At 42.6% G+C, this 18558-nt stretch overlaps 1 protein-coding gene across 6 annotated transcripts in view; it reads left to right on the top strand.

Moving 5' to 3' along the window:
- The first annotated feature begins 455 nt into the window (after positions 1-455).
- Positions 456-18558, top strand: part of PABIR2 (PABIR family member 2) — a 203717-nt gene continuing 185614 nt past the window's right edge. For 2 of the 6 annotated variants that reach the window (XM_019824326.3, XM_006944018.4), the window contains exons 1-9: positions 458-1573; positions 3763-3841; positions 8393-8449; positions 8784-8827; positions 8912-8966; positions 9236-9337; positions 9693-9778; positions 10724-10788; positions 13033-13129. In XM_019824326.3, the coding sequence (XP_019679885.1) occupies positions 1476-1573; positions 3763-3841; positions 8393-8449; positions 8784-8827; positions 8912-8966; positions 9236-9337; positions 9693-9778; positions 10724-10788; positions 13033-13129 (683 nt within the window). In that variant the 5' untranslated portion in view covers positions 458-1475. Of the gene's footprint in view, positions 1574-3762; positions 3842-8392; positions 8450-8783; positions 8828-8911; positions 8967-9235; positions 9338-9692; positions 9779-10723; positions 10789-13032; positions 13130-18558 lie in introns of all 6 variants that reach the window. The other 4 variants (XM_019824324.3, XM_006944020.4, XM_004000914.5 and 1 more) reach the window with 4 other exon arrangements.

The following is an 18558-nucleotide window of genomic DNA, read 5'->3' as shown; positions in this document are numbered from 1 at the left end:
GTTCTTCAGGACTTTTCTTAACATCGTTGAAGCCTTGCAAAACGGAGATGACTCCTTGCCACTCGCCATATGAACTTTCATTATTTTTTCACTTCCGTTTTGTCTAGTGCAACCAAATGGGTGATCTGAAAAAGAAATCAGCCCCTCCAAAGGCCAACAAAATCAAGGGATTTAAGAAACGAGCAGGGATCACAGAGGTCAGAGCAAACAAACTGGGAGCGAAAAAACGTGAAAACCACAAGTTTCCATTTCCCTCGAATATTGGCCCAAACTCCTCCTGAAAGATGATGCTCCAGTGTCTCCAAACTATTGGTTCTTTTCAAAATCGGGCGCCAGGGTCCCCGGGCCAATGCCATAGAGGAAGGCGCCGGGCCCCCTGGAAACGCTCCTCCCACTTTGGAGGAGGTTTGCGGGGCGGGGCTCCCACGCATGCTCCGTGCCCGCGGGCTCATTGGCGCTGCCGCCGGGCGCGTGCGCAGGACCCGATAGGTGCCCGGACGCGGAAGACTTGGCCCCGTGGAGGTTCCCGCTTCTGAAGCGTGGGAGGCGGAAGAGGCGGCAGGTTGTAGATTTTGGTCTTGGCCCCAAGGGGTTCCCCCCGGGCCATCAGAACCCAAGAGAGGAAGAGGAGGCACCGCGGCGGCGGGCCGAACCCCCCACCTGTCCTCCAGGCGGGGAGGGGGGGTAGGGAGGGGATAAGCACCCCTCGCAGGGCTGAGGAGCCCCTAGGACCGGGTCCCAGAGCATGGGGGGCTGGACCGGGTCCCCGAGCATGGGGAGCTGGAGCCGTCGAGGCCGCCCGGCCGGGCCCTGCCCGACTGTCAGCTTTACGGTGGTGTTAGCACTGCCCGGGCAGCTGCGGTGTCTGTAGCCCGGCCCCACTTGAGGTCGTCGGCCGAAAGATAGCAACATGAGTTCCGCCGCTGCCTAGTTTCCTCCCCCTCCTCTTCTCCCTCTGTCCGCCTCCTTCTCCTCTTCCCCATACTTCGTCTTTTCCTTTCCCTCTCTCGTGCTCCTCTTTTTCCTCCACCCTGCCCTCCTTCCCTTCCGTCCTCGTCCTTTCCCCCATCTTCCTTTCCCGATTCTGTCCTCCTCGTACTCTGTTTTCCTGTTTTTCCATCTATCCCCTTTCCCTTCCTCTTGCTCTTTTCCCTCCATCCCTCTCTTTTCTCCATCGTCTTCCCCTTATTCTGTCACCCTCCACCACCACCTCCTCTCGCTACCGTCTCCCCTTCCTCCTCCCCTCACTCACTATCAGCCTCCCTTCCTCATCCTCATCCTCCTTCCCTCCTCCTCCTCCTCCTCCTCTCCTGCTTTTCTCCGCCCCAGCCCCCGCCCCCAAGCCTCCGCCCCTTAGCCCCCGCCCCCAGCTGCCAGTCCCCAGCAGCTCAGTCCTGCAGTGAGAGTCTTGGGAGTCCATAGCTAAGCACCAGGAGCTGAGCACTGCCCGCTGTGCCTGCCTGCAAGTCTCCGACATGGCTCAGGAGAAAATGGAGCTGGACTTTGAGCCTGACACATCTGATGGGGGCGCCCTGAGGAGATCCAGCAGCGCTCCCCTGATCCACGGGCTCAGGTGAGCGGGGTGGGGGACGATGAATAGGGGGTTCAGGGTCTCCTCTATTCCCTGCAAGCAATCTTCCTTCCCTAAAGTGAGACTTGGAGCTCATTTGGGTTCTCCAAACTGGGGGGGGGGGGGGGGGGGGGGAGGGGGTCTTGTTTGCTTGACAGTGACTTGGGTCCCAAGGTGGAGTGAAAGTTTGACCCCAAACTCTGGGAAGCGTGGGGGAAAATGAGGCCCTCTTTACCTGGGGCTCTGTTGGCTCACTCTGAAAGGAACTACAAGGAGCTTCTGGCTCTTCTAACAGGTTGCTTGCCCTGCCTAATTTACACCACTGAATGTCAGACTGAAGCCCCTGGAACTAGACTTGCAACTTGACACCTGTCTCTAAGAGCTGCTATTTCTAAGCTCGGTTTAGGAACCCTGGCATTAACAGAGCATTTACTTTAATAAATCACAATTTATCTAATAACTTGTACTCAAGTGGCGTGTTCATGTCACATTAAGTGATTCGGATTTGTCCTAATGTTTTCAGATCCCAAAACTGCCTGAAATGCATTCCAGGGAATAAAAAAAAAAAAAAAAAAAAAAAAAAAAAAAAGGGTGTCCTGTAGCTTAGATCAGTTAAAGAAAACAATGTTTTAGAAAACAATGGGAACAATCAACCCTTGAATTTTAGTGGTAGGGTCTTGTATTGTCATGTGAATAAGTCACCAGAGGGTCTATTTTAAGGTAGAATTTTGTGATGGTGAAGGAGGTTGGCAGACCTCCTGAGCCTATTACATTTCACTCTTAGAAGTAAGACAATTCATCTTAGTAGAGAGCTAATTTGTGAGACCCTGTGGAAATGGAATTAGTCCAAAAAAGGGGATGGGAGTAGAATTAGCCAAAATCATTAATCAAGCACAGTGAAGGCAAAGAAACAGGTAATCCTTGTCTGTCAAACTGATTACAATATCTGTATTTTGGGGGGAAATGGATTTACTTATTTTCTTTTACTAAATTTTGAAACTGGGGGGAGGTTGGAGTGGCTCCTTGCTTTCCTAATGCCGTCCTCCGCTCTACATTTATTTTTGATACTATAGGAATAAATTGGTCTTTGGGGTTGTCTTTTAAAATCTGGTAAGCAAAAGCAGTTGCTAGGGGGTCGGGGCCATCCCACTGACCTGCATTTAGACTGTTGTAGAAATAATGCACTGTTTTTTGAATCAGGATCTAAGTAAATACTTGCAAGGTAGCATGATGTGACAGAAGCAGGGGTGAGGAGACTAGACCTCATCCCAGTTTTCTCCCTGATTGTGGTCATGAGTGTCAGTTTTCTCATTCAAAATTTAGGAGAGCTGGATTAGGTGATTTCAGCGGTCCCTTGGAACCCAATTCAGTTCAGTCCTGAAAATCCTTCTTGCCCTCTTATTATGGGCATGGCACTCTGCTAGGCAGTGCAGGGAGATTGTACAAAGATGAACAAAAGACCTCTGCCCAAGGAGTTTGAGACACACGCACACTTTTCTTTAATAAAAGGTAAAGTGGGTATCTCAAGAAGAATCTCATTTCCCATTGTGCTCTTTGGACTCAAAGGAGGGATGATTGCGTTAGGTTTGTGTATTGAAGAGAGGCTTCACAGAGGGCACTGCATGGAAATGGGTGCTCAAGAAGAGGAAGGATTTGGGCTGATGGTGGTGGGGGGGGGGGAGACAGAAGAGACAACATGAACAAAACCCCAGGTACGTTTATTTAGCTGCACAGCGGGTTCAAAGGTAGAACATATTTAGGGCAGTAGTGGGAGAGGTGCTAACTGGGCTCATACTGTAGAACAGGGCCCGGCCCTTCTCACCATCATGGCGCACACAGAAGGCAGCAACACGTTTAGGTGCTCTGGGGTAAACAGATGAGGCTGCTCATGTCTGGTGGGAACCGGTTTGGGGGCGTGGGCTCTGGCCAGAGGCAGCTGGAAGCAACCAGTCTGGAGCTCCGCCCCATACCTCTCCTAGCTGCCCCCCAAGCACTGAGGAGATCAGTATCTGGGTAGACCTGTGATCCACAGCAAGCCACTAGGAAGGCTCTGAAGAGGCCGGTGAGGAGTTTATTCATTGTATGGAATGAGGAGCCATCGAAGATTCATTGTTAACTGGAGAGTGGGCGTTAATACAGTTGAAGGATGTCTTAAAGGAGAAGACATTAATCATTTTATTTTTATTTTTTAGTGATCTTTCTCAGGTTTTTCAACCTTACACATTTAGAACTCGGAGGAATAGTACAACGATTATGAGCCGTCATACCCTGGTAAGTATAGAAGTAAGTATTTTTAGTGGTATGGGTTGGGGAAAATACTTCCAGACGTAGTTCGTTCTTAAGATGATGTGCTATGTACCATCGTTCACTAAAGAAAAAAAAAATGACTTTACCTATCTTGCTCATGCTGTGGCCCTTGTCAGCTTTTGGTGCAAAACAGAGATCTGCTTAAGACTTTTTTCTTGGCTGTGGGACTTTGTGTTTTTAAAAATTGTTCGTTGTTTTTTTGTCACTGCTTGCATGATGGTTATGAGGGAAGTCAGGATTAACTTCTAAATATAGCTGAGAAAAATGGTCTTTATTTATCCCAGGAAGCAAAAAATCGTTTAGACATTAGCCGAGTATTTCTGACACTTACCTGTTGGACAGTGCTATGTATCCAAAGTGAAATCTCCTTTAAAATGCGTGTATTTATGTTCTCGGTAGAGTTGCTAATTGTGACTGTTCTAAATAGCCCGAGCTGTCAGGGGTCACCCTATTAGTTGGACGCATTGGGAGAGATTATGATGAGGTTTTTAATATAGTAGCACTTCACATGTGGAGCCCACTTAGCCAGTAGCTGCATCACTCTGAAAGACATTTGAGATGTAAGCAAACAGACCTCTGAATGGCCGCACTAGATTTCCATAGTCTGTGCACAAAGGTTCATCAGTTTGTTTACAGGAGAGCCTCTGACCTCCAAATCATCTAAAATTATGCACAATCATAATAAGCTTCCAACTCAGTAGTGTGTGAGAAGCAGCAAATCAAAAGAGGTGCATTCGGGCTTAAGGTATACTAATAGCTGCTAGCAGAGGAGGAGAGGGGAAAACTGAAAAGCAGACCGGTTTTTAACAACGCAGTCTGTGGCTTAGCATAAGGGCTAAGAGCCTGTTAATGGTCCCTGAGGGTCTCACTGGCACTGAACTGTAAAATACTTGATGTTCTTAAGGATACCTGGGTCACTAACCTTTTTTCAAATTGTAGTGTACCATACCCTGTGTCTTTATGGTATTCTACATGTTACCGAGTCCTTTCACACTTTTAATCCTCATAGCCACCCCTGCGAAGTAGGCAGGGCCAAAGATGTCCTTACCAGTTCAAAGAGGCAGCAGCTAAGACTCAGCTGATAGAAATGACTTGCTCAGAATCACACAATTGCTAAGTGGCAGAGCTGGGATTAGAATAGAGATAGGTCAAGGCCATTCTGGTTGGTAAAATCTGTTTAAGAAAGGAGAAATAAAATACACTTTTAAGGAAGATTTCCAGCTGAAGTGGCTAGAAATACTTAAAAGGGGGAAATGTTAGCTGTCTGGAGGTTTGATTTACCTCACCTTCTTCCCCGAGGATACTGGAAAATAGAACGGCTTCATTTCGCCCTGTAGATGAGAAATGTTTCTGCTTGTTACACAGCCATGCTCCCGATATCAGTAGTATAGCAAAGAAGGGAAAATGAATTCGCCCCTCTACACTTGACTTTGCTCTTTTCTAAGATGTGAAAATTCTTTTTTTTTTTTTTTAATTTTTTTTCAACGTTTATTTATTTTTGGGACAGAGAGAGACAGAGTATGAACGGAGGAGGGGCAGAGAGAGAGGGAGACACAGAATCGGAAACAGGCTCCAGGCTCTGAGCCATCAGCCCAGAGCCCGATGCGGGGCTCGAACTCACGGACCACGAGATCATGACCTGGCTGAAGTCGGACGCTTAACCGACTGCGCCACCCAGGCGCCCCACTAAGATGTGAAAATTCTTATCAACTCTGTCTTGATTCCTCTCTCCCTACTCCCTGACAGATACGTTTTGCTCTGGCTGCACTAAAATGCCTATTTCGCTGAAGGGGCCACATTGGTTCACTTCTCTTTGTGGATCCTTACGTTTTCCTTCCCTCCATCCCCTTCTCCTTTTGAGCTTCCTGGTTTGGGATGCCTTCCGGAGCACCCTTCGGGTACTTCGATCATCGGATGGGTTATACCACGTGTGTTCCATCACAGTGTCCTCTATAAATCTTAATACGCTTACCCACCTCTCAGATTAACCTGCAAAAAGCAAGGTGTTGCATGAAATGGAGAGGAGCGACGCAAGATCTGCAGGAGTTGTCTGTGCAGGATCTGACAACTGATTAGGTGTAAATGCAAGGGGAAGGAGGACTCCAGGGGACTGAACTTTTATTTCTTAGCGGCCAGGGGAAAAGCGTTGCCTTTATTATGAGTAGGGAAATTTCAAGGTATTGGTCATCTGAAGGGCCGGGAGATAAATTCTGGGCATGTTGGGCCCAAGGTGCCTGCTACTTACTCTGCGCTGTTCTCCAAAGCAATATTCTAATTAAAAATTGCGAGCTTCCTAGACCTTTCACTTTCAGTGGCTGACCCTTCTCTGTGAAGGCAGACGGTCATCTTGTATAAACGTCAGCTTTCTTACTCTTAAGATGTCGTTACCTTCACATGTGATGTTTTCTCCAATGGTTCCTAGATTTTCTGTCTCTTGTCACTTTGCTTGGTCTGTTGTCTCCACTCTAGTCCCCTCCTCCCTGGCTTTTTCGCTCCTGCCTTCTTCTCCTGACTCACACATCGAATATCTGGAACACAAACTTGTCTTTTTCCCTACGTCTCTCTGTTTTCCCTTGAACCCTCCGAGCTTCTACAAAGCCTAATCTACACCCAGCTGCCTCCAGCTCCTTGTTTCCCAATTTCTTGCCGGCTACTCGACCAGTTTGTGATCTCACTGCTCCCACCACCATGCTATTAAAAAACTGTTCTTGCAAAAATCACCAGTGCCCAGCGGCAGGGGCCTCTTTCCTTCTACTTAGGCTCTTCGCTTTACTTAACACCATTAACGGCACCTCCTTGAAGTGCTTGGCTTTCTTCTCAGTTGGTACATTGCTCTTGTTTCTGGTACAAGACCCAGCATTTCTCCTCCCTGTCTTCCTTTTGGGTCTTCCTTCTAGTTCTTAGTTGACAAGTTGTACATTATATAGATGCAGCATCTACATTTCTGACTTCCTCTGCTGTCAGCTTTTTGCACTCTTTACTTTGGCTGTCCTGATGATTTCGTTGCCCCTGGGGTTTCTTTTGTTCTCTGTCACGTCCATGTTCTCTGCCACGCCACCGTATCCTGTTAGTGTTTCCTGCCTTAGAGACTTGCCTCGTGGCCCAGTGCTTTTCAAATGGCCTTATTAAGAGTTTAGTGGTAAACACGTGTTATTTTTATAAGTGGAAAAAAAACACTTTTGCAAAGGATTTTATTTGTAAAGTTTTTCTATTTTCAGAGCCTAGGAGAGGAAAGAGAAAGAGAAAAGGGTGGGTACTGAAGAGATATCCTTTGAGGTCAAATCATATTTCAGTGTCTAACTTTTAAAAATGGCACCTGGAGGGGCGCCTGGGTGGCGCAGTCGGTTAAGCGTCTGACTTCAGCCAGGTCACGATCTCGCGGTCCGTGAGTTCGAGCCCCGCGTCAGGCTCTGGGCTGATGGCTCGGAGCCTGGAGCCTGTTTCCGATTCTGTGTCTCCCTCTCTTTCTGCCCCTCCCCCGTTCATGCTCTGTCTCTCTCTGTCCCAAAAATAAATAACCGTTAAAAAAAAAAATTTTTTTAAAAAAATAAAAAAAAAAATAAAAATGGCACCTGGATTAGCTTTTGCCTAAAAAACTTGGAACAGTTTATCGCCATTTTATTCTACTCACTACATTAAGGTTTTTAGAAGTTTTAATAGGATAGGGCCTCTTGTAACTGGATTGTTGTCTTATTTGTCTTACAGCATTACAAATTTGTTTGCGTTTCATTAGGGAGTAAATAGCAGTTGTTAACATTATGGCTATTAGAACCCTGTAAGGTCTCTTGAGATGAATTCTACCTTTCATTCTGGGATCAGATTATGTTTATTTTGAAGGAACATGATTTGGCCCCCAGGCCATTTTAGCCTTGTGTTGTCAAAAAATGATGCTCTAAGGGAAAGGAATGGTTATTTGAAAAATACACATTGCCGTCCACGTTGATTTTTTTTCTTAACTAGTAAGGTTTGTGGTGTATATTCTACCACAGTGGTATATGTAGTGGTAGTGACCAAATCTTAGAAGTGATTTAGAGCATACAAACAAAATCTCCCTATTGCAGATTTGAAGTGTTTTCGATAAACACTAATCATAGACAAAATACTATACTGGGCTTCTTTGCCTATCTTCCTCCATGGGTACATTGGTGTTAAAAATGACTACAAGTTTTTTCTTTCCCTTCTTACCTAGTTCTTTATTTTAGATAAGTGGGGTAATGGATATTTCCAAGGCCTGGGATCTTTTTTTACATGAACGTACACAGCTCTGCATTCATTTGGGAAAAGTGTTAAAGTCAGTGCCTGTCTTGCGACAGATGGTGCTTTGAGGTTGGACACCTGGTGTACTTTCCAAAAACCGAGTGTCCTGCCTCTGGTGCATTAATGTTCAGTGATCTAAAGCGCTAGATCGCTGAGAAGAATGTGAAATCTTATTTGGGAGGAGGTTGGACACTGGTACTGACAGCAGACACTGCTTTGTGATTCAGAAAGTAGTAAGTGTTTACTTTTCCTTTCCAGTTGCTGTCGTCATCACCAAATCGCGTTCCTAGTAGCAGACTGCATCAGATCAAAAGGGTAAATTCTACTTCCTAGCTCAGCTGCAGTTGTCTGAATCTTCCATTTGGATTTTATTTTCATTCTGAAGATGTAGATATTAAAAATGAGTCCACTCTGGGTGGCCATAGACAGATGCAAATTCTTCTGAGTGTGCGTGCAGGTGAAACACAGATGTGGCCTGAGTGACAGTCTTAGCATGTGCTGCTGTACTGTAACTATGTCAAAGACGGTAGAAAAGTCTTTTATTTATTTATTTTTTGGTAGATAGAAATCTTTTAAATTGTACTTTGAAGTAGAGAACTGTGTGGATATGGGTAAATACTGTGTTTTCAGCATGTGCTTGTCTTCGTAGGAGGAAGGCATGGATATGATGAACAGAGAAACTGCACACGAACGGTTAGTGCTTCACAAGAACAGAGCAGAGCCTAATGTATGTCTTGCTTCTGAGCACTGACGGCCTGTCATTTTTATTTGTTTTAGGGAAGTGCAGACAGCAATGCAGATCAGCCAGTCATGGGACGAGAGCTTGAGCCTGGTAAAGTTCTCACATGTTTGCTTGGTTTTGATTTTCTGGAAACCTTTATGTCATTCATTGGCTTCATTAATTTTTTTCAGACACTTCTGTCTCCCCCATTTCCAAATTTGTATTCGGTTTTTGATCTCTGCTTTTCCGCCAGGATATTAGATTGCAACTGTTTAGTGTCTGCATTTCTATTCTAAAAGTGTAGGCGTGTTTGAGTAGTAAAGAAGAACTGTGATGGGCTGAATTGTGAATTACAAGGAAATAACATTTTATGTTTACAGAGTGATAGCGATTTTGAGAAGCCGGAGAAACTATATTCTCCTAAAAGGATTGACTTCACTCCAGTTTCTCCGGCACCATCACCCACCAGAGGGTTTGGAAAGGTAGGCTCTTTGACAAGGTGTTAGCTGTCTTTCACACACTGAGCTGTTTACTCTAAAACACGCGCGCGCACACACACACACACATACACACACACACACACACCCACACACACAAATCGCCTCATTTTTTAAAAAATCCAATGACTGGAAGGAAAATCCATGAAAGTTTCTGATAGTAACTTGAAGAAAATGGTACGTCAGTCTAGGTACATATTCTCACGCGTGTGTGTTTCTGCGTATGTAAAATATACACACACAGCTAAGCAGTTCTAAGGATGTCGTTTCTATTATTTTGAGAACTTTTTGAAAGCCAGAGCACTAGAACTATTTTAATATTAAATATGCTTTTTTCTAGCAATGTTTTTCACCATCCTTACAAATGTTTGTGAGCAGCAGTGGGCTGCCGCCAAGTCCCGTGCATAGTCCAAGACGCTTTTCCAGGTAAGTCAGCCTACTTTTCGAAAAATGTGGTTGAAATGCTACACGTTCAGTTTGTGTCTCCCGATGACCTTTTTCCCCAACATTTTCTTACGGAAATTTTCCAACAGACAGCAAAATTGGACACAATGAACATCCGTATACCTACCACCTATATTCTAGCAGTAACGTTTTACCAGAGATGTGTTTTTTGAGACATGGTGCCAGAGAACGAACCCACGTACACACGCACACGTGCATGCGCGCAATAATCTATCCTTTGTAAGGATAAGGAAGGGGAAGGGATAGTGGCAGTCAAATCCAAATAGTTTTTTAATAAGGTTTATCTGTTTTGAAAAAACTTGTGGAGGGGCGCCTGGGTGGTGCAGTCGGTTAAGCGTCCGACTTCAGCCAGGTCACGATCTCGCGGTCCGTGAGTTCGAGCCCCGCGTCGGCTCTGGGCTGATGGCTCAGAGCCTGGAGCCTGTTTCCGATTCTGTGTCTCCCTCTCTCTCTGCCCCTCCCCCATTCATGCTCTGTCTCTCTCTGTCCCCAAAAAAATAAATAAACGTTGAAAAAAAAATTAAAAAAAAAAAAAGAAAAAACTTGTGGATATTTTGTCTTACAGAATTATTTTTTTTAAGTTTTTTTTTTTTATTATTAAGTAATCTCTACACCCAACGTGAGGCTTGAACTCATGACTCTGAGATCAAGACTTGTGTGTGCTTCCGACTGAGCCAGCCAGGTGCCCCTAGACGATTTTTTAAAATAGCTTAAAATGCCGTGTTTTTTCAGATTATCATATTCCAGGTCAGATCATGTATTGGCAGTTCAGTTACTCAACTTACAACACAGGCATTTTCCATTTTTTTCTACATGACTGTCAATTTTATTGATTTATTTGGGCTATAATGTTTGTCTTGCATCTTAAAAGTACTTCACATCATCCTGTTTGTTTATTCTTTGAAGCAGGAGGAGTCAGAGTCCAGTCAAGTGCATTAGGCCCAGTGTTCTTGGTCCTCTTAAAAGAAAAGGTAAGTGTCCCACTTCTGATATTAAACCTAGTTGAGCTTGAATGACAAATTAGAATTTCTGTCTGAAATTAGCTCAAGGCGTGATTCCTTTTTTCTGAAGAAATAGGAAATATTCTTCCCAATGTATGCTTTACTGATTCTGAAGTTTGTAAATTGGTTACTTAACACTGTCCATATTTTTTACACTTCACAACTGAATCTTATTCATATGTTAATATTACCAATATATATTCCAAAAATTTTGCCTCTCAGTGATCTGAATAGAAAACAGATGCAAGTTAATATGTTGCAGAAGTATGTGCTTATGTCATAGCGAATAGGTCTATAAACATGCTGTATACTCAAATGCCTAGCCCCCGGAGTCTATTTTCAAAAGGCAAAAAAAATTAATGCACGTTTAGTCATTATTCCTGGGCCTGTATCCATGTGATTGCAAGTGTTGGGGGTCATTTTAAATGAGAGTTTTAGCAATAATTTTGAAAAAGCAATGCACTAAGTGATTTCTTTGTGTAGATCTCTGTGGGGGCCAAGAAACAAGTCGCTCTCCTAATATTAGGTTAACAGGTACTTGCAGCTTTAGTGGAAACTCCAGTGATAGCATCATGCCCGGATTCCAAAAGTACGATATTTCAGATAACTTAAAATTAAAGATGGTGTGCTCTGGAAAATAGATTTTGATATGGTGACAATGTTTGTATCTAGCGAATAAATTTTACTTTACGAACTAGTAGCCTTAATGCCGCAGGGAATTATTTACAATCATAGGAACCTTCTCAGGAGGTATTACGTGACACTAACACCTGGAAACAAGAGCCATCATTACTGGTATTAATTTTAAATATCTTGCAGGAAATTGGTGGAATTAGTATGGTTGTTTAGTTTGAAAGCTATTCCAAAATATACCAGCAGATGGAGGGATTCTTTGCTAAAAAGGCCTAAAGTCTTTTGCTAACAAGGTGTTGTTGAAAGTCCAGCAGTAGCTTTTAGAAGCTCCATATTAAAGCATGGAAGAAGCAGATAAAGATATAACCTTTCCTGAGTTTCAGCGATTTTCAGAATAGTTCCAGAAGAGAGGTAATATGAATTAACTGATAATATGAAAAAAAAATGAATGTTGCGTTTGTTCTTGCTTGATCTTTCTCCATCCTAAGAATCTTGTACAGCTTTAAGTTCACAGTTACTAATTTTCTATTGGAGTACAGTTAGGCCCAAGAATTGAATTTTGTTTAATCTTCCATTGTAAAGCTCAGATAAGGAGCCTCAAAACTAAGGTATTTATTTGTGTGTTTTAGATCATGACTTATTTGGAAAGGGGCTTTTTCGGTCTAACCGAGGGTTTTTAGTCTTAGCACTCCTGGGGGCAAAATGTTGTTATTGTGATGGATGCAGTTTTTCTGCTACCTTCTAGATGTTCTGAGAAAATCTGGAAAATTGGGGTAGCCGGTACACCACCAATTTTGTGAATTGACTAATAATTGCTTTCGGTTACAGATGGGCGTTCAGTTATTATTTTTTTTAAAAGAACTCTGGCGAAGAGTAAAAGTATGATTTTTTTCATGGGATTTTCTTCTTCCATGCCACACATTTCATTTGTATGTAAAGATGTCAAAGGCTTCCTTAAACCTTACCTGGGTAGTCAAGTCCCCTGGGCCTCATCATGTGTAACATCTTAGAAAAATTAGGTTCCGATTTTCAGTATTTTCTCTTAACAGAGTTATTTTTTTAATCTTCATTTTACTAAGTAGTCTAAAGCAACCTTTGAGTTTATTAGACTACATACGTTTCAACCCATTTGACTTCGACTCTGGAAATGTTCCACTATTAAAATAATATAAAATCAATAGTCTTTCCTAATTCTCTAGGATAAATCATTATTCACTGTGAGCTTCAGCTATTTGGGGAGTCTTTATTTCTGCTGTGGTAAGCCTTGATTCATTTTGCCCGATGCAGTCAGTGTTCTTCTCTTCTGTTAAAGAACATGACTATATCTGTAGTGTGCTAAATAAGAAGGGCTTTTTCTTTTCTTCTTTTTTTTTTTTTTTTTTTTTTAGGGCTGCTTACTTTTTGGTTGAGGTTCTATGGAAGCATGTTTCTTCCACCTTAAAGCGCATGGAAAAATAGCTTTGAAGTAATGGCTTTTGAAGAAGTATTCTGAGCTTTGGTTAAACAAAGATCATCCCATTTTAGCACCACGCCCGTGTCTGTAAAATTGTTTTACAGTAGCATCATCTCTTTCTGTTTTAGGTGAAATGGAAACAGAGAGCCAGCCCAAGAGGCTCTTCCAAGGCACTACCAATATGCTGTCTCCGGAGGCTGCACAACTGTCTGATCTCAGTTCATGGTAAAAAATGAAATAAAATCGAAAAGATGTTAGGGTATGATCTATTTAAAAAGAGCCACATTAAAAGTACATTGGGATCATTTGTAATAATATTCAACTTTTGATTCATGCTCTGTAGAAGGGAAATCTCCATGGAGGTACAGATACCGTGGAAAACCAGATCATTTGAAAGTCATTGAGTACTTTTTTGGGAATGTGTGTTTCTTCTTGGCACCTTCATTCCTAGCTCCTGTCAGGTCAGCCTCTCTCAGTGGGTGCTAATGGTGTGGGGGAGGGGCAGCAGCTGGCTGGCGGGAGAAAGTGTTCCTGGGTCGCTGTGGACAGTGTGCGTCGATCGTGGCTGTTTTGCCACGTTTTGTAGTATATTCTTTTAACCGAGCAGAGAATACCGGCATCCTCTTAAGCATGGCGTTTTCTAAATAGCATTTCCTGTTGTTATAAAAATCTTTGGGAAATTTTGGAGGTATCCTGTCATAATCCTAACTGAGGTTTTGTTGTATACCAATACTTCCTGACTCCTGTGGTCTGTTCACATAATTTCTTTTAGTCTTACTCATCCGAGTTTGGGTGTCTAACTTAAGACCCTTCAGTGTTTTTGTGCAACAGTCAACCTCTCTTCATCTACCTGAAGTTGAGTACTTGGATGCTGATGTACATATTGGAAGGAAGGGGAAGGGATAGTGGCAGTGGCCAGGTAATATGTTGAAATCTTTTAGCGTGTATTTCTAATCAACTCACTGAGCACCTGTGTTCTAGACACAGTTGTGTCTAGACTTTTTGTTTGGCACCTTTTGTCAGGATTCTGAGTTTATAGCCGAGGGTCTTTTTTTTTTTTTTTTAAGAACCCAACAGTACATTCACTTCAAAAAAAAAAAGGATGGAAATACTTATTTAAAAAGGGGGTGGGGATTGGACGCATGGGTGGCTCAGTCAGTTAAGCGTCCGACTCTTGATTTTGGCTCAGGTCATGATTTCACAGTTTGTGAGTTGAAGCCCCGCATTAGGCTTTGTGCTGACAGCAGGGAGCCTCCTTGGGATTTTCTTTTTCTGCCCCTCACACACTTGCGTGTGCATATTCTCTCTCTCTCTCTCTCTCTCTCTCTCTCTCTCTCTCTTTCTCAAATAAAATAAATAAACACTTATACAAAAATAGAAGGACGGTGCCCTCTAAATGGAAGAATTGTGTAATCTACTTATAAGGTATAAGGATTAGCGATTCTTTCTTTCCAAATCAGATACTTGTTTTATGTAAGATAACCTGTACTTCTAGTTGACCAAGAAGTCACAGATTATTCTAGTTTATTAGACTCGTCGATCAGTGCCGTTGGAACAGATGTCTTTTAGATTGTTCTAGCTATTTTCAGCCCCACAGTCTCTCTTCTCTCTCATATGTGTCTGTCCTTGATGGCTCAGTGTGCTAATTTCGGTATAGAGTGCTTTTCCAGGTATGTAGATGATTGCAAAGAGAAAACTTCTAAAGCTTGTCAACAGGACTAGTGGATGAAACTCTATACTTAGTGGAAACTGCCTATCACTTTTATGGTAAAGTGTGTTTTAATATAGGCACATGACATTATAAATAGCTTTGCTTACCCAGTTACTAACCAAGCAACCAAGTTAGGGAAAAGATACGAAAGCATTTTGCCGAGCTGAAAACATAGAGGGTGCGGTGGAGTTTTTAAATATTGTCATGGACTCTACAGGATGCCATAAAACAGGTTCACACAAATAAAAAGGGGAAGAGAGGGTATTTGCCAAGGGTCCCTACCTCTCCTTCAGACGTTTATTCCTCTGAGCAGCAAAATGTACGTTGTCGACCATGGTGGCTGCGGTGAGGGTCCTATTTCTGTCCTATTTCTGTTGCCACTACGCTCACTCTCCTCCGACCTGTGACTAGCTACGAGAGCCCTGGGGACACTGACATTGGCGATCAAGGGCACTTTGATCCCTAAAGGCAAAAAGTGTTGCTTCACCCTGGAAAGATTTGTTTTATTCACATGAGACCAGTCATCGAGCAGTAACAAGCCAACATGTGGCTCAAGTAATATGTTAAAAAGAAATTTATTGCTCAAAACTCACAAAACTAAGTGTGAAAGGTATGTAAGTAATTAAGCTTTAAAAGATGTTTTTAGTAAGTTCATAGCATCTGGACTTCTGAGAATATTAAAACTTAAAATTGCACTGACTTTTGGGACCCCTTGTATACTAGTGTTGCTGACATGTAGGCCTGCAATGAAGAGATTTTGAACATGAGTTATTCATGATATGTAAAAATTAGATCCTGCCTTTGCAGAAACTGTTTTTCCTGTCTCTCTAATGCAGTTTCATTGATCAGACATCCGTATTCTTAGAAACGGGGACAGAGACGGAGACTGTGTTCTGGTTTCTGTTGCCAAGGGTAACAGTATACTTGATCGCTGAGGAAACCATATTTATATATTTTAGGGAGCAGAAAAGGTACCACCAGATCATAAGTAGATGTTATCTCATCACTTAAGTTATTGTAATTTGTTCTCTGCCCCACCCCATAAAGAAGAGATGGGTTTTAAAACTTTAAGTTAAACTTTATTTTTTTTTAAATATAATTTATTGTCAAATTGGCTGACATACAGTGTGTACATGTGCTCTTGGTTTTGGGGGTAGATTCCCGTGATTCATCGCTTCCGTACAACACCCAGTGCTCATCCCAACAAGTGTCCTCCTCAATGTAAATAAAGCTTTGTATATCAGATAATAGTCTTTAAAATCTGATGTCTGGAGTGTAAATTAAGTGTGAAGTTAGAGTATGGACCCATTTGGGATTTGTGTCCGGTGTGTTAACTGCCACGCAAAGGAATAGTAGGCCTGCTCTTCGTATCATATTTTTTACTAGATGAAAAATCTGAAATCTTTGCCAACCAAATCTGGGGAGCATTGTTAACCACAAGGCAGGAATTCTGTCATTCTGGATTTAGTCCTTCTGAACATCAAGAATTTTTTTTAACATTTTTGTTTATTTTTGAGAGGCAGAGACAGAGCACAAGCCAGGGAGGGACAGAGAGAGAGAGGGAGACACAGAATCCGAAGTAGGCTGCAGCCTCTTGAGCTGTCAGCACAGAGCCCGTCGCGGGGCTCGAACCCACCAACCGTGAGATCATGACCTGAGCTGAAGTCGGACGCTCAACCGACTGAGCCACCCCGGCGCCCCTGAACATCAAGAATTTGACGATAGCTTGGAAGTTCACCTTTCCATGGTGCTTTGATTCTTTTTGTGTCTTGAGAACTCTTGTTCTGCTCCTTGTCCTTTTGGGGACAAGATTATCTGTGGCACGTTACATAAAGGAATTTTGAGGGCCACCAGTCATATAGTGAAGATTAAGTGGTAGTCTGTTTCTTGCACAGAAAAGGACAAGTTCTCCCATGAAAATTTTCCCCACTGCATCAGTGTTATTGTGACTGCTAATTTAGCCTTTATAGTTTTATTTTAACATTTTTCATTAGATTTCACTTAGTGACTTTAACATTATTTTTAATGGTATATGTGTCATGGCAAGAAAATTTAATCGTGAATATGTGATATGTGCAAAGAATAAGACTTAATCATGATTTATTTTATAACAGAACTGTATTCGTATACCTCAAACATGGTTATGGGAGCAGCTTAGACATCTGTGCTGATACTTTAAAGTTCCTATCCCCAAGGTGACTGGGGAAATGATAATATTTAAACGTGTGATCTTAAAAACTTAGAAGTTATGCAGAAAGATAATGCTGGGCCTTCTTCAGGTGAGACGGTAGAGACCAGAGAATGTACCCTAGGGACCAGTTTAACCCACACCAAGGGGTAGGGGATGCCCTGTAAGTCTTAGCTTATACCAGGATCTGTGCTGGGGTTGGTAGAGCTGTGGCTTATTTCTAGTGCATTTACCTGCCTGCCAAATCTAATCTGATAGAATCCAGTTTATTGACCGCACAAGGCACCAAGTGGCTGACCCAGATGGATAATAGTGTGAGACACGCTGGACATCCTGATTTTGTTGTTACCTTATTATTTGAATGTTTTAATGATTCTCTTATGCTTTCACCCTTATTTTTTTAGGCAGAGGGCACTACCGTAATAATTATAAGCATTTTTGTGTGATTTAGATATTGCGTCAATATGTATACACCATGGCTAGAATGAATTAGAATTCGTTCACTGTTTTTAATGTTTATTTTTGAGAGAGAGCACGAGCAGGGGAGGGGCAGAGAGAGAGAGGGAGACACAGAATCCGCAGCAGGCTCCAGGCCCTGAGCTGTCTGCACAGAGCCCAACAGGGGGCTCAAACCCACAAACCGTGAGATCGTGACCTGAGCCGAAGTCAGACGCTCGGCCGACTGAGCCACGCAGGCACCCCATCGTTCACTTTTGATTTGTTACCCCTATGTCCAGTTTGAACTGTCTAGGTCCTCTGCTTTCCTTGCATTGTCTGGCTTTCAGCCATTAGTCTGAGGCTCATTAACACCTCCATCAGAGCTTAAGCTAGGAAGGGAAAAAGATAAACTCGAATTGGACCATATGTTGTTGCTTTTAGAAGGCCTGGTAGAAGGTTTAATAGCGAACACTATGAAAGTCACTTTTGTTCAGTGATCTATGAATAAAAAAATCACGTAAGTCTTGCTTTACATGGATATACTGTGGGTAGTTTGTGACTGTTGGATAGAACGGGTTTTAGTTTTGTGAAAATATCTGGAGTAAATTCTACTGGAGGCTAGATGGAGGTATGCTATTGTACTATAAAGGAACAAAGTTTCACGCATGTTCGTATTTAAGAATAGAGAAGAAATTCCTGAAAAGGAATAAACGAAACGAAAAATTCAGATTTGTATTCTTTTTCTCTTGGTAACTTCTTGGTAACTTCCCTGTTAGCTTATTTCTCTTAAGGTAATCAGTGGTGTTAGGTGAGAGCTCTCTCTGCATGAGTCATGTTCTGTGTTTTTGAATGAATGCAGGATTCACCTAAGCAAGCAGGTCTTATTACGAATGGAATCTTTTAACCCAGGGCTCACCATAAGTCTGGTGGCTGGAATAAGAAAGTCTTTATTTATATTCAGATTATCTGCTTGGTGGCCAAATTTTAATCTAAGTCTGTTTTTTCCTGCCAAGTAGCACAGAGCGTGTCCTTCGGCTGCCCGGCCAATATGTGCTTTAGGAAAGTAAATTCATTTTAATATTAGTCTAGGCAAAATGCTGCAGGAGGAAAAATCACATATGTTCCAAAGGCAAATATAAAGGCCTTTTGATTTTCCAATGTCTTAGATTATCTGTGTAACTTTCTTTCAGTACTTTGAATAATTCATATTTTAGACCTATTTTCCCATTGGGTTGAAAAAATATCAGAGCCAGCTAAATTTTCCGAACTTCTTACTTAAAAGTGGTATTATTAATGATGCATTTCACAGCAGTGAGC

Source organism: Felis catus, chromosome X, assembly GCF_018350175.1.
Source record: "Felis catus isolate Fca126 chromosome X, F.catus_Fca126_mat1.0, whole genome shotgun sequence".
In the NCBI taxonomy this organism is placed as follows: domain Eukaryota; kingdom Metazoa; phylum Chordata; class Mammalia; order Carnivora; family Felidae; genus Felis; species Felis catus.
Note: the sequence above shows the minus strand (reverse complement) of the source record. Positions and strands in the feature narration are given on the sequence as shown.